This window comes from Aspergillus udagawae (assembly GCF_001078395.1).
Source record: "Aspergillus udagawae IFM 46973 DNA, scaffold_4, whole genome shotgun sequence".
NCBI classification, from domain to species: Eukaryota; Fungi; Ascomycota; class Eurotiomycetes; order Eurotiales; family Aspergillaceae; genus Aspergillus; species Aspergillus udagawae.
In genome coordinates, this window is record NW_025091267.1 from 3,490,502 (window position 1) to 3,504,669 (window position 14,168).

The following is a 14,168-nucleotide window of genomic DNA, read 5'->3' on the forward strand; positions in this document are numbered from 1 at the left end:
CGTACGCGTGGTGCAATATTGCGCTTTGACTGCTCGAGTGGTTCCTTGATTAATACTATCTCACCGTGAGAGACGAAAGAAAGGTAAAATTAAAAGGCTAGACCTGAACAGATTGGAGCTTTGAGATTCGTGTATGCCTTGGTATTAATGTTCATTTTCCCGTCGAGCCTTGAGAATTGCCATCTCAGCCAGATGATATAGGTCGCCCATAAACTCTTCCACAAGGCTGACCTGGGCGATAAATGTGGTTGGCGTCTGCCTCCATATGTGCTTCCCAATATGTTCAAGTACTTCTCTCATCAACGATAAGTCAGTATCGCTTCGATCCTCCAGAGGACTCATCAGGATATTCGAGAAAAGGTGTATGGCAGATGTGGAGAGCTCTGGTAAGCCAAGCCTTTCAGGGATATTAGTATCTGGGACATCAATCCAAACATACGACTGGTCGCCTACAAGAGAAATTGCCCCTCGCGCTGTGGATCCGTTTCCAGGAACTTTCGTAACGCAGACCGACTGGCTGCTACACTGAGGGCAAGACTCGAGCCCGCCGCGCGGGTGTCCTGGTTCCGAACCCAGGCTGTACACCGGCTGCTGGTCTGATGGATGGCAGCCATGCAGTAGTGATACTGCATTTCAAAAAGGAACTCGGCCAAACGATTCTCTTGGTGTATAGATAGGCCCGAGAACGCGGGCACCGAAGACCGCCATTCGTCCAGCGCGATGTCCAGGCTGCGGATCGTAGCTAGCAGATCCGCATCGCTTTGGCGTTGGGCGGAGAAGGAGTACAGTCCATGATAGATCTTCGACTGAACTAGACTCAGGCGAATAAGGGTGAGAAACATAGTGTGGTTGAGTTGAGGGTAGAAAGGCTGCAAGCTTTCCAGCTGGCCATTCATCGACTGCATTTGAGGAAGCGTTAGATCGCAATTCATAATGTCAACAATGGGTTGAAGGCCTGTGCGCAAGCTGAAGATCTTGTCGTGGATGAAACAGAACCAGAAAAGATTCCTAACGTGCATTTTTACACGCAGAGGATCACTCTCTATATCCTCGGGGTAGACGTTGCCTTGGAGGTGAAAGACGAAGCGTGTGGCCGTGGACAACATAAGCTCTACACTGAGCATATCTCCAGATGTGGCCTGGCAGCAGAGGCACTTTTGTCAAGGTGTTAGCTTCAAATCACTGCTTGGAGAACGCTGTGCACAGGGGAGTGATCGAAGTAGTCAAAAAGGTCTTACCAGCATGGCCAGCGCCTGCAACCCGTCCAATGTTACTGACTCTTTGAGCATCTCTGGTAATAGATCTTGGGCCTCGCGGGCATATTCATCGGCAGTCACGATTTTGTCAACATGCGGTTGGCCAGCGAAGAATGAACTCAGGGCCATAAAGGCAAATATACATACCCTGGCGCTGGAAAGCCCAGGCGAGATGGCTGACAATTCCTTTTCGTAGGCCGCTCGGATAGTGTACTCAAAACATGCTCGGTTAACAAGAGGTAATATCTGGCCGCAAACTGACTTTTCAAAAGCTTCCATCTGTTCGAGAAGAAGCGATTTATCCGGCAGCGATAATCGGCGGTCGCCCTCGCCAGCACGTTTCTCGGCTAACCGTGGCCAGGTAATGGGCCTCATGGTGCAATATCGGTCTAGAGATCCGTCCTCTCCAGTACGGGCTCGAATCCATTCCAAGCCGCTTGGAGAGAAGAAAGGCAGGCCATTGAATCCACAAATATTCCCTAGAGTCTGTCCTGCAAGGCATATATCGGCCCCGAAACCCTGGGGCGCCACAGCCTGGGGACCGTACTCTGGAACAGGTAGTTCGGGCAGAATTTTCCTTCCTTTTTATTCATCAGATGAAAAAGTTTAGAATAATCAGAAACACGCAATGTCGGGGTAGAACTTGAGGGGTCCGTTACAGACATACCGTGTCTCATAGATCTATTGGCATGTGGGGAAGGTGAACTGCTGCTGGAAAATCGAGTCAATAAGAATCACCGTTGATGTAAGGTAGCTATCAGGTATGAATAGAAAGAGGTGTAAGAAGAATCGGAGGTTCATACTTCTCACTCCGAGGCTGGCGCAAGGATGAGCGCGAGGAATCCCGGTTGCGCGTGAAGGTACAGGGGATGTTGTGATGATAGCACCAGTCACACTGGGGAGTTGCACGGTCACATTTGATCTAGACGAAAAAAGGGATATTAGATCCCACCAGTTAGAAGAATATCTAGACTATTCGACCCATAGCCGGGGGCAGACCTTCTTGATGCTGCAAGAGTCGCAAGCATATGTACGTCGGCTTCGGCGTGGGCGGTTCGCGCCGGCATTGCCATTCAACCTTTGAACGGGAATCACACTTGCAAGATGATTCATATTGTTCGGCCAGGAATTATATTCCAGGGATATGGTCACCACCAGTCTAAGCAAGACAAGTACCCGCAATGATGCCGCCTCTGCCACTCTTCGACCAGTGGAAAGCAACCGCACCTGACAAGTGTGTTATTTTCTCCTCCTCAGCCAAGTCCATTACAGCTTGAAGAATCAGCAAGGTCCGATTACTCAATAGCGATGGTTTATTTAGCGCACTTACAGAGTGAGTTATGTCCATTGGCTCAGTACTCCGGCATAAGGAGGAACCGGAATCCGCTTAATCATCAGCTTTTGAGTTTAATGATCGATTGATCTGACACTGTGTGGATCCTGGACTAGCAACGTGCGTATTCCGAGCATGTAGAAGATATGGACAGTTCCAGGCGTCGGAAGAATAGAAAGGTGTCCCGATTGCCGAACGACCCGTCATTATGGATGATTTACTGACCGAACAGTTGCGTCTTTGTATTGTCGATATCCAGTTAGTGCCGGGGTTAACTAACTATGGGGTAAAGGCGCTGAGTCAGCGGACTTGTGGCATTGCCAAGCATTTACTAGATCCTCATCCAACTATTTGTGTACTCGACTACCAGACCGACGTGCAAGATGCAAAATCTATCTGTCAATAGTACACCGTTGAATCCTGGGTCCTCTAGGTCGAATTGGAGACTGCGCCTCTCGGTCTCGGTACTCGATATTCCCGATTTGACCTACAATTGGACCCGAAATGGATGCAAGACGGACTATCACCCTCGCGGTGCCACCTGTGTATCCGAGGGATGTCTTCATACTCCTATACTCGGAGAAAATGAAAGCTGAGAATATCTGTTGTACTTGTCGGAAGGGTAACTTCCGGACTAAGGAAGACGAACCCTCTGACAACAATAGTCTTAATAGTCAACTACATCCCCCGCTCACGGCCTGGGACATTGATGTTCGACAAGGTATTGAAACAGAGGTACCGGCCAGTTGATCGGTCCTGGGTGCAATTAGATACTTTTTTCCTATTTCTTCACCTGCCTGGGTGTATCTTTGGTCAAGCACGACCACACCATGAGCGCCCACAGTCAGGACGAGTCCTTATTTGAGAACCCCGGCTCTCAAGATGAGGTAGTCAGTTACGAATCTACGGTCAGATCTCCCATGGACCTTATCAGACCAGATGAGACGGAGAACCTGAGGCGGATTGCTACGCAGCAGTCGGAGAAATCGCGCAGACGGTCAGACGCAGGCGCTCTAGAAGCGCATACCACGCCCGCTGTAGCGGAGGATGACCCTGCGTTGGATCCGCAGTCGGTGGATTTTAACCTGGAAAAATGGCTCAGAACTATTGTGGCAGACGCCAAAGGGAGAGGCCTCTCGCCTCCCCAGGCTGGAATTGTGTTCAAACAACTGAATGTCTCCGGGTCTGGGGCTGCCCTTCAGCTACAGGACACGGTTGGTTCAACCTTGGCAACCCCCTTGCGACTTCCGGAACTGCTTCGTCAGAGGCATTCCCCATCTCGACTGATTCTCAAGTCCTTCAATGGGCTGATGAAGAGTGGGGAGCTGTTGCTGGTACTTGGGCGTCCAGGAGCAGGCTGCAGCACCTTCCTCAAGACACTCTGCGGCGAGACTCATGGACTTGAAGTTGATCAGACAAGTGTTCTACATTACAACGGTACCAATGCCTTCTGGACTATTCCCTGCTGCTATTCCTTGTCACTAACGGGGGTTATGAAGGCGTCTCTCAAGCACGCATGATGAAAGAGTTCAAAGGCGAAGTTGTCTACAACCAGGAGGTAAGCCGGCAGCAACCGTACTCACACATGCGCTTGCGCCAACCTCAACTGTTTTTCCCCGCAGGTAGATAAGCACTTTCCCCATCTTACTGTGGGACAAACACTCGAGTTTGCAGCCGCCGCTCGCACTCCCTCGCACCGGTTCCGCGATATGTCCCGGGACGAGCATGCCAAGTACGCAGCACAGGTGATCATGGCAGTATTTGGCCTGAGCCATACCTATAACACGAAAGTTGGAAATGACTTCGTTCGTGGGGTCTCTGGAGGGGAACGCAAACGAGTCTCGATAGGTATGTTGCAGTCTGTATCCGCCCCGTTTCCCAGAGGCATCCGCTACTGTACTGACTTTCGAGTGAAGCGGAAATGGCTCTTGCTGCTACGCCTCTCGCAGCTTGGGATAATTCCACTCGTGGACTGGACTCGGCCACGGCTCTCAAGTTCATCGAGTCTCTCCGACTACTGGCCGATCTTGCAGGAACTGCGCATGCCGTGGCAATCTACCAGGCCAGTCAAAGTATATATGACCTCTTCGACAATGTCACCGTCCTCAACGAAGGGCGCCAAATCTTCTTCGGGCCAACGTCCACCGCAAAGGGTTTTTTTGAACGGCAAGGCTGGGAGTGTCCTCCTCGACAAACGACAGGCGACTTTCTCACCTCAATCACAAATCCGCAGGAGCGACGCCCCCGTGCTGGTATGGAGAAACTCGTCCCCAATACACCAGAGGATTTCGAGAAGTACTGGCTTCAGTCGCCAGAGTATCAAAGTCTACAGGAGCAAATTGAGGAATTCGAGACTTTACATCCCCCAGGAGACGATGAGAAAGCTGCCGCTCACTTTCGAAAGAGGAAGCAGGACGTGCAGTCCAAAAACAGCCGGCCAGGATCTCCGTACCTGCTCAGCGTACCAATGCAGATCAAGCTGAACACGCGAAGAGCATACCAACGGTTGTGGAACGACATCTCCTCGACTCTATCAACAGTGATTGGTAACATTGTCATGGCTCTCATTAGCGGTTCCGTTTTTTATGGATCCCCCGAGACTACAGCAGGGTTATCATCAAGGGGCGCAACGTTGTTCTTCGCAGTCTTACTGAATGCATTGACAGCGATGTCGGAAATCAACAGTCTGTATTCCCAACGCCCAATTGTTGAGAAGCAGGTGTCCTACGCATTTTACCATCCTTTCACAGAGGCAATCGCCGGAGTGATCAGTGACATCCCAGTTAAATTTGTCCTTGCTGTGGCCTTCAATATCATCCTATACTTTCTAGCGAACCTTCGCAGGGAGGCATCACAGTTCTTCATCTACTTCTTAATCACTTTCATCATCATGTTTGTCATGAGCGCGGTTTTCCGGACAATGGCTGCTGTGACAAAAACAGCCTCACAGGCAATGGGTCTGGCTGGCGTGTTGATCCTTGCGCTGATTGTCTACACTGGCTATGTCCTTCCAGTGCCATCGATGCATCCTTGGTTCGAATGGATCCATTATATCAACCCCATCTATTATGCCTTTGAGATCGTGGTCGCAAATGAGTTCCATGGCCGTGATTTCCCATGCGCCAGCTTTGTGCCGGCTTACGCAGACCTCTCTGGTGACAGCTTCTCTTGTTCTGCTTCTGGCTCTGTAGCTGGTCAAACCACTGTGAGTGGTGACCGCTATATCTTCTACAATTTCAAGTATAGCTACGATCATGTTTGGCGGAATTTCGGGATCCTAATTGCCTTTCTCATCGGCTTTATGACCATCTACTTTCTGGCTTCAGAGCTAAATTCGTCCACCACCAGTACCGCTGAGGCATTGGTCTTCCGGCGCAATCATCAGCCGGAGCACATGCGTGCAGAAAACGTCAAATCTGTTTTCGATGAAGAGAGTGGAATCGAGATGGGTTCTGTTAAACCTGCGCATGAAACAACCACGGGCGAACTGACTCTGCCACCACAGCAAGATATATTCACGTGGCGTGATATTTGCTATGATATCGAGATCAAAGGGGAGCCGCGACGCCTTCTTGATCATGTTTCCGGCTGGGTTAAACCTGGCACTCTAACCGCATTGATGGGTGTAAGCGGAGCCGGTAAAACTACCCTGCTGGATGTCCTGGCGCACAGAACTAGTATGGGTGTTATCACTGGGGATATGTTTGTCAATGGGAAACCGTTAGACACCAGCTTCCAGAGAAAGACGGGATATGTTCAGCAGCAAGATCTTCATCTTGAAACTGCTACCGTGCGGGAATCATTGCGTTTCAGCGCCTTACTGCGTCAACCACCCACAGTCTCAATCCAGGAGAAGTACGACTATGTTGAAGATGTGATTCGCATGCTGAGAATGGAGGAATTTGCCGAAGCCATTGTTGGAGTTCCAGGAGAAGGATTGAACGTCGAACAACGCAAGTTACTGACCATTGGCGTGGAACTTGCTGCAAAACCCAAGCTACTTCTTTTCCTTGACGAGCCGACAAGGTAAGCAGATGATAAGCGTCCCGTACTGTAAAAGATTTGTCTGAGCTAATGTCTGAACTAGTGGCCTGGATTCGCAGAGTTCATGGGCTATTTGCTCATTCCTGCGTAGGTTGGCTGATAGCGGGCAAGCCATTCTCTGTACCATCCACCAGCCAAGCGCCATTCTTTTTCAGGAGTTCGATCAGCTACTGTTCCTTGCAAAAGGTGGAAAGACTGTCTATTTTGGTCCTGTGGGGGATAACTCTCGCACCCTACTTGACTACTTTGAGTCAAACGGGGGGCGGAAATGCGGCGAATTGGAGAACCCTGCGGAGTACATGATCGAAGTTGTCAACGCCAGGACCAACGACAAAGGACAGGATTGGTTTGATGTTTGGAAGCAGAGTCCTGAGAGTCGGGCGGTCAAAGAAGAGATTGACCGCATCCATGAGGAAAGGAAATCCACCCACGAAGAGGACAGTGATCAGTCGCACACCGAATTCGCGATGCCTTTCTGGTTCCAGTTGTACGTCGTTTCGCGCCGTGTCTTCCAGCAGTACTGGCGAATGCCGGAATACATCGCCTCCAAATGGGGTCTGGCCATTATGGCTGGCTTGTTCATCGGCTTCTCCTTCTTCGATGCCAAAACATCGCTAGCAGGCATGCAAACAGTCCTTTTCTCCTTATTCATGGTTTGCTCTATCTTCGCATCTCTTGTTCAGCAGGTAGGACACCTATAAACACGTCCCACTGCGGATACCATGATATTAACTGCCCTTTTCAGATTATGCCCCTATTTGTCACGCAGCGATCATTATACGAAGTTCGCGAACGTCCCAGCAAGGCTTACTCGTGGAAGGCCTTCTTGATTGCCAATATCGCGGTGGAAATCCCATATCAGATCGTCATGGGGATCCTCACCTTCGCCTGCTACTACTTTCCCGTTGTGGGCGCCAATCAATCACCTGAGCGGCAGGGTCTGGTTCTGCTTTATTGCATCCAATTCTACGTTTACGCCAGCACCTTCTCCCACATGGTGATTGCAGCAATCCCCGATACGCAGACTGCCAGCCCCATTGTCGTCCTCCTGTTCTCAATGATGCTGACATTCTGCGGCGTGATGCAATCCCCGTCCGCCCTACCGGGTTTCTGGATCTTTATGTATCGCGTCTCGCCCTTTACATACTGGATCGGAGGCATGGCGTCCACGCAGCTCCACGACAGGAATGTCGTCTGCTCAACAGCAGAACTCTCTGTCTTTGACCCCCCCGCAAACCAAACCTGCTACGAGTATATGGCAGAATATATGAAACTTGCTGGTGGCCAACTCCAGAATCCCGACGCTACGTCCGACTGCGAATTCTGCTCCTTGACCGTTGCGGACCAGTTCCTTGCCGCGAGCGATATCGAATGGTCCCAACGCTGGCGGAATTTCGGGTTAGTCTGGGCCTATGTCGTGTTTAATATCTTCATGGCGACGGTCTTGTACTACCTTTTCCGGGTCAGGAAGTGGGATCTTGCTAGCATTAAGGCGAGGTTTGGAAGGAAGTGACCACCTTCACCTTCAACTAATCTTCTAACTCAACACTCATTTGGACTGATTCTTTTGTTTCCTACATTTCTTTCTTTGCTCCAGTAGTCCTGTTCGTTCATCTTTCTGACTTATATATTATTTACATTCGGCGACATAGCCATAATTATTTAGAACAGAGACTTCGGTTTTGCTTCTAATCAGGAGGGTAATTTGTTAGAGTTATCACTTGAATTGCATTCATTGAGTACTCCTACAGGGTATCAGATGTATATCGCATGGAAATCCGCGGAGATATTCAGGCATGAAATCAGAAAAAGAGCAAGCAAAGCAAAGATGGCAAAGTAAGCAAGAAACCCTCGAAATCCAGTTGTATGAGTCAGCATGGACACCAACGCCAGAGTGCTAGTACGCATCGACAGATGCAATCAATATCGTTATCGTGAAAATGATGCTATAAGTTCCGTAGCAAGCTGCCTTCGGCAAAGGGGTTGGCCGGCGTGAGATCCAGCATTGGCTTCGAGGCGTTCCGGTCGCCGGTGGCTACGCCGTGGCCAACTGGGCCGTTGCTTTGTGCAGCAGCGAGCGCGGAACGTGCGAGGAGGCTGTTAGCGAGGAATGGGCCCTCGGATGGTTGCACGTTGTCCACGGGTGTGACTGGGGATGCAGGTGCGGTGTGGAGGGGTCGCTGGTTGCTGGTGCTACGAAGGGTGTTGGAGCGCTTGCGGGTCTGCGTTTCTGCACTTGGCGCAGGTTCCGCTGGCACGGGGGGACGTCTCCAAGTCGTCGATGGCGGGACAGCGATGCCTGCCACGGGCTCGGGTCCCGTGGCTGCATCAATCAATGGGACGCCCGGTTCGACGGCAACGCCTCTCCCCTTGCGAGCGTGCTGTGGAGGTTCTTGGTAAGCCGGAGTCAGGTCGACCAGAGGTTTGCCTCGGTTCACAGACAGAGCCCGCTTGACACTACCCATGTCCGGAGCATGCGCCGAGGTCATCGTGTTCGACCGACTGGCGGGCTGACTAATGGGACCGCGCCGCGTGCTCATGCTTCCGACCAGTCCGTGAGCAATAAACGGCTCTTCGTTGGCCCTCTTTTCCTTCTCTTCTCGTTCCTTCATAGCCTGTTGACGTTGCGTATATGTGCGGCCCAGAAGACCTGATGAGGCGAATGGGGAGCCGTCGGTGGGCTGCACTGCTGAGCCCGACGGGTCCGACTCCGCCAGGGATGTTGGGAAAGACGATGGTGGCGGTCCACGCTCGCGCGAGCGTCTCTTCCGCGAGAAGATATCTTTGCTCTTGCTTGGTTTGAGCTGCTCCTCGGGCGAAGAATGCTGTAACGGTGCTCGTTCGAGCTCCGTAACAGAATCCAGGTCCACCAAGGGTTTGAACGGAGGTGGCTGACTCGACTTGGAATGAGAAGAGCCATTCCTCTGCCGGTGGAGGCTGTTCACCTCCTCGTCATCTTCACTCTGGCCTGCGCCTTTTTTGTGAACGAGATACCAGCTGCGCCATGTTTGCACTGCTTGATGCCACTGCTCGGCGACTGCTCGGTCATTGGTGGAGAAGAAATGAACAAAATTCTCCGTCGAGAGGAACATGCTCGACTTTTGCTGACTCTTGACTGCCTGACAGATCTTCTTTGGTGGATCCACATTTTTTCTCAGAAAATCCGGCGTGGGAGAATAGATATCAAAATCCGAAAGATGACAAGCATTCGTTTGGTCCTTGCCATGTTCCTTCTTAGAAACAGTGACCTGCCCATCCAAACGAACGGTGACAAAGCGCTTGTCCCACTTACGGGGCCGTTGTGAGTAGTAGATGTGCACTGTTACATCCGCGGGAGGCGCAGTCGGTACATTCTGGGCTTCAAGCGGGCGCAAGGACTCCATGCTTGCCGCAGGGACAATGATCAATGCGTTCTCTCCATCATACGCCCACGAATTCATGATATCCCTCACGCACTCGTATCTGCGCAAGGGCCGCTCCAGGCCCAGCTGGTTGAACGACTCCATCATAATGAACTTGGGGGGATCGATCTCCCTTGTCAGACACTCCGAGGCTGTAACTAGCAGATCTTGAACCCGTGTCGACGGCATGACGGGCATCTTGGCCGACATCCTCCCGTATTGGACCAGAACGCTGCGCTTCCCTGAATTCACCGCGGAAACAGGCGCATCCACCCCAGTAAAGTGATTCCCCGTAAGAGGCTCCGGGGGTTTGACGGCGGACGACTCTGTGATCGACTTGTCCTTGGGTATAGCGAGCTTCATTTTCTCCTTGAAAGATCGACGCTTCGGCTCGGAGGTTTCCTCCGACTTGCGATGTCGCCGGGACCCTTCCTGCACATCGTCATGCTTGCGCTGGCCGTCTGCGGCCCGTGGAGTCACTCTCCGATGACTCGAAACAGCTGGGGCGGGCTTTGTAGTTTCCCCTGTTAAGCGAGCCATCGCCTCCTGCCTGTGTCTCTCGCGCTCGGCTTCCGAGTCCTCAGTAGTGCCGGCGTCGTTGCCGAACGGGTTCGTTGTGGTTTTCGCAGGTTCCGTCATGCTTCGAGCCATCGCTGGTACGTGCGCTGCTGTCGCTGCAACGGCCTGAATCTCGGGAATGCGCAGCGGGTTGTGGCCGTTCAATTGCGTTTTATGCGTCGGAAGGGCTGGGACCGCAGACTGCACGGTCATGGCAGGGGCTGTTGGAGCGCGCTGGCGTCGGTATCGGGACATGCTGCGGTTGATTGAATCAGTCGCAGATGTCGTCCCAGGGTGGGATCCAGTCGCAGGGGCGCTGGGAGGGCTGGGGGCAGAAGCAATCGAGGTTACCAGCTGCTTGGGCTGCTTCTGGGTGGCTGCTCTTCGGACGGATCGATAGCGGGAGAACTTCAATGAGCCCTGGTCGTGGCCAGCCTCCATGCTGGTGGTCTGTGTTTCCATCGCCATGGCGATGGGCTCTTTTAAGGCACGTTTCTTACACGGATCGTCTTGTAGGTACGAGTTGCATTGTTTGGCATCGACGCGCTTGTATTCAGAGTGTGACCAAATGGCTAGGACAGTCAATCTCCTCAACGAACAGGCGCAGAACTGTGCTTGTTTCTCAACGGTATCGGAGGTGCTGAAGGCCGTAGGTTGAGTTTCGAAGCCACGCAAAAGTAAGGAGAATAATATCGAATTGGTAGGAAAGATGTCGAAGGGAGGAAGCGAGGGAAGAAAAAAAAAAAGGGAAATGAGGAGGGGGGGGAAATGAGGCGAAACTGAAAATAACCCCGGCACAACAAACCCCTTGGATGCTGTAGAGATGTTTCACAAATGCTCAGGCATTCCTTGTCCTGTCAACTCAAGTCCTAGAAGCCCTAAAACGGACCAAAGGGGATTGAAGCGAATCAGCGTGATAGTAATATTTTATCCCCATCGACGGAGTGCGCCATAGAAGCGCACGAGACTGGATTGCGGAGAGAGTAGACAATCTACGAGTGAGAGGAGCGGAGATTAATTAATATTAGTTAGTTACTGATGTGGGTTGCACTTTAATTACTGCGACCAGGCGCTCAGCTTCACTTCACTCTCCATAATGACGGCACAGACAGAGGCGTATAGAAGAATTCTGCGACTTTAACTTCAGGAGATGCGTTCATCGAGAAGTCAAGTGCACAACTATACACAGAAACCTGATTCAAGTAGGAATGAATTCCGGGCACGGCGCAGGGAAAAAGATGGCGTGTGGCTGGGAGGAATGAATCAATCAGGCGCTATCGGCGTCATCATCTTGGCAGCATTATTATTGATCAGGATTCCCAATTATTGTTTTGTAACTCTATCTACGGAGAATATCTATCTAAACCTAGTATCTAGGTAATTGGTGATCGTCCTGGTACCTGACTTGCAGGCTCCCCCCAGGGCCATATAGATTGAGGATGCGATGCAGATCGACATACCCACAATCGGGTGATTAACATAGTGACTGATGACACATCATGCTATTCCAGTTCGCCCAATAGTAATCGGATTACAACTATTCCTGAATTCAGATCAGAGGTTGGTTCGAGTCTGGCTGTTCATTTCATTTGACTCCATGTCGTACAGCCCGGCTGGGTCCCTGCATCGGTCGTTCTGCCCCTGCTTCCGGCTTTGCATAGGGCGGAAGATCTATCTACGGTGCTTGCGACGACGGTCCATCATTACTTCGTTGCAATGTAGTGTTTATTTTCTAGCAAGATTGCTTTTTAATCATCTCATATCAATCATGTGATTGCTTCACGTCCCCTTTCCTTGGGACAAATCAATCATTTCCTATAAGCCCCCAAGTGCTTCCGCCTACATCCAGAATTAGTTCTAGCCATGGTCTGGGAGGCCACATACAGCAGGTACTTACCACCATGCGACAAAGTCAGTCGTCTGGACATCAATGCCCAAATCCTTTAGCACCTTGGTTGAGAGGTGAGTATCATAAGGCCTCTGTACGGATGCGTTTGGATCATTTCCTTGCTTGTTCCTGATCATCCCTACCAGGGAAAGACCAAGTACCTCCGCAAGTTTCTCGCAGATTTCGTACTTGGTCATCCGATCTTCCGACGAGAAATGCAGGATCTTAGGGAGTTCATGAATCCGTGACCGTTGTTTGAGATATTTGATGACAACGTCACGGCACACACGAGCTACATCCTCGGTGTTTGTCGGGTAGCGCTGCGCCCAGTCGTCCATCTTCACACCCGCGTTCTCATCCTGAGCTTTCCAGACAGCATCGATCAGAGTATTCACAGCGCTCTCGGAGTTATTCTGAGCAGTGCCATACAGCACTGGCACACGGAGAACAACCCCTAACCCGGTATCCTTTGTGGCTTCTAGCACTGCGATTTCGCCATCTCGCTTAAGCTGACCGTAGTAATTTGTCGGGGAGGGCTCTGCGTCGACCTCGTAAGGAGCCTCTCCCTCCTTTCCGGAGAAGACATAATCGGTTGAGATGTAGACCAGCAAAGCTTTGCGAGAAGAGGTCTCTTCTGCAAGGATACGGGTGGCATCGACATTGACCCGACGAGCTTGCTCAGGATTCTTATCACACAGATCCGGAGACCGGTTCGCGGCGCCTAAACACAGTGGTCAGTGTCAATTGCGGGCGCATGAGTATGAGTTGGATTATCATTCGCATACAATGGATAACTATCTGAGGTCTGGGTTTGCAAGGTCAGTTCTCAGTTCAAGAATAGAATACACCTGCGCGTTGCCGATGAGTAGTAAGAAAGAACATCAATGATAACGCAAGGGCACCAACTTCGCTTCGTCCAACAAATTCTTGATATCCTCCGGTTTCTCCAGATCTGCCCTGAGAATCGTGGGCGGGGTAGCTCTAGAGTAGCCTTGACCGACAACAAAGCAGCCAGAATGCTTGAACGTATTGAAAACCTGACGGCCCAGCAAGCCGGTAGCTCCAGTAATCAAGACAGTAGTCGACATTTTTATTGTGCTCTTGTTCAATCGCTTGTGTGTTTCGAATTGGATGCTGGAGGCTTATTGAAATAGCAATTCCAGAGTGTGCCCCTCTACCGTTACCGGTCTGCTGTGTCTATCCACATGACGTAACGACCTTCACTATGTCCTCCAAAGACGGCAGAGGGATCAACCCCGAAACATTAATGACGAATTGCTCTTAAAGCTGAGAGTAGGGTTACTTGTCTATGAGAGGAATAGGAAAATTTCCGCAAATCCTTGAGCATCTGGTTTTTTACTAAGAAATCGCTAGGACTGGCCAACAAATTCGCCTCAAGCTCATGCCTTGAAATGATCGAATCGTATAGAATATTAAATCGGTCGACCTATTGCAAAGGATAGCTTGGCCTCAACCTTGATAGCTAATAGGAATTACTCCCTGCCGTGGGTTTATAACAAAGGATCCATGCTCCTACGGTGCCTCTATTTGCTCGACATCGTCTGGAGAAGCTTGACAGTTTCTGCCCGTAAATCGCATACGACGAGTACCGGTGAGGTATCTGTAATCTCTATGCCAAGTCGATCTTTTCCAGCTTGATATTAATCGCCTGTATGGATCCTTGAGCG

The 14,168-nt window shown here is 51.0% G+C and overlaps 4 protein-coding genes across 4 annotated transcripts; 1 reads left to right on the plus strand and 3 right to left on the minus strand.

Annotated features, from left to right (window-relative positions):
- Positions 1-144: 144 nt before the first annotated feature.
- On the minus strand, positions 145-2,369 carry Aud_006585 (Zn(II)2Cys6 transcription factor; the record flags this gene model as incomplete). Its single annotated transcript, XM_043291484.1, has 6 exons — positions 145-397; positions 454-1,139; positions 1,239-1,837; positions 1,924-1,967; positions 2,060-2,178; positions 2,256-2,369. 6 exons carry the CDS (start codon positions 2,367-2,369, stop codon positions 145-147), a joined length of 1,815 nt encoding a protein of 604 aa, XP_043147419.1.
- A 1,050-nt stretch (positions 2,370-3,419) lies between these two features.
- On the plus strand, positions 3,420-8,146 carry Aud_006586 (putative ABC multidrug transporter; the record flags this gene model as incomplete). Its single annotated transcript, XM_043291485.1, has 6 exons — positions 3,420-4,026; positions 4,089-4,147; positions 4,212-4,437; positions 4,506-6,615; positions 6,725-7,319; positions 7,379-8,146. The coding sequence occupies 6 exons, from the start codon at positions 3,420-3,422 to the stop codon at positions 8,144-8,146; spliced, it is 4,365 nt and encodes a 1,454-aa protein (XP_043147420.1).
- Positions 8,147-8,579: 433 nt separating this feature from the next.
- On the minus strand, positions 8,580-11,060 carry Aud_006587 (uncharacterized protein; the record flags this gene model as incomplete). The annotated part of the gene is made up of 1 exon (XM_043291486.1): positions 8,580-11,060. The coding sequence occupies one exon, from the start codon at positions 11,058-11,060 to the stop codon at positions 8,580-8,582; it is 2,481 nt and encodes an 826-aa protein (XP_043147421.1).
- A 1,340-nt stretch (positions 11,061-12,400) lies between these two features.
- On the minus strand, positions 12,401-13,568 carry Aud_006588 (dTDP-4-dehydrorhamnose reductase family protein; the record flags this gene model as incomplete). The annotated part of the gene is made up of 4 exons (XM_043291487.1): positions 12,401-12,431; positions 12,490-13,201; positions 13,266-13,285; positions 13,387-13,568. 4 exons carry the CDS (start codon positions 13,566-13,568, stop codon positions 12,401-12,403), a joined length of 945 nt encoding a protein of 314 aa, XP_043147422.1.
- Positions 13,569-14,168: the final 600 nt, after the last annotated feature.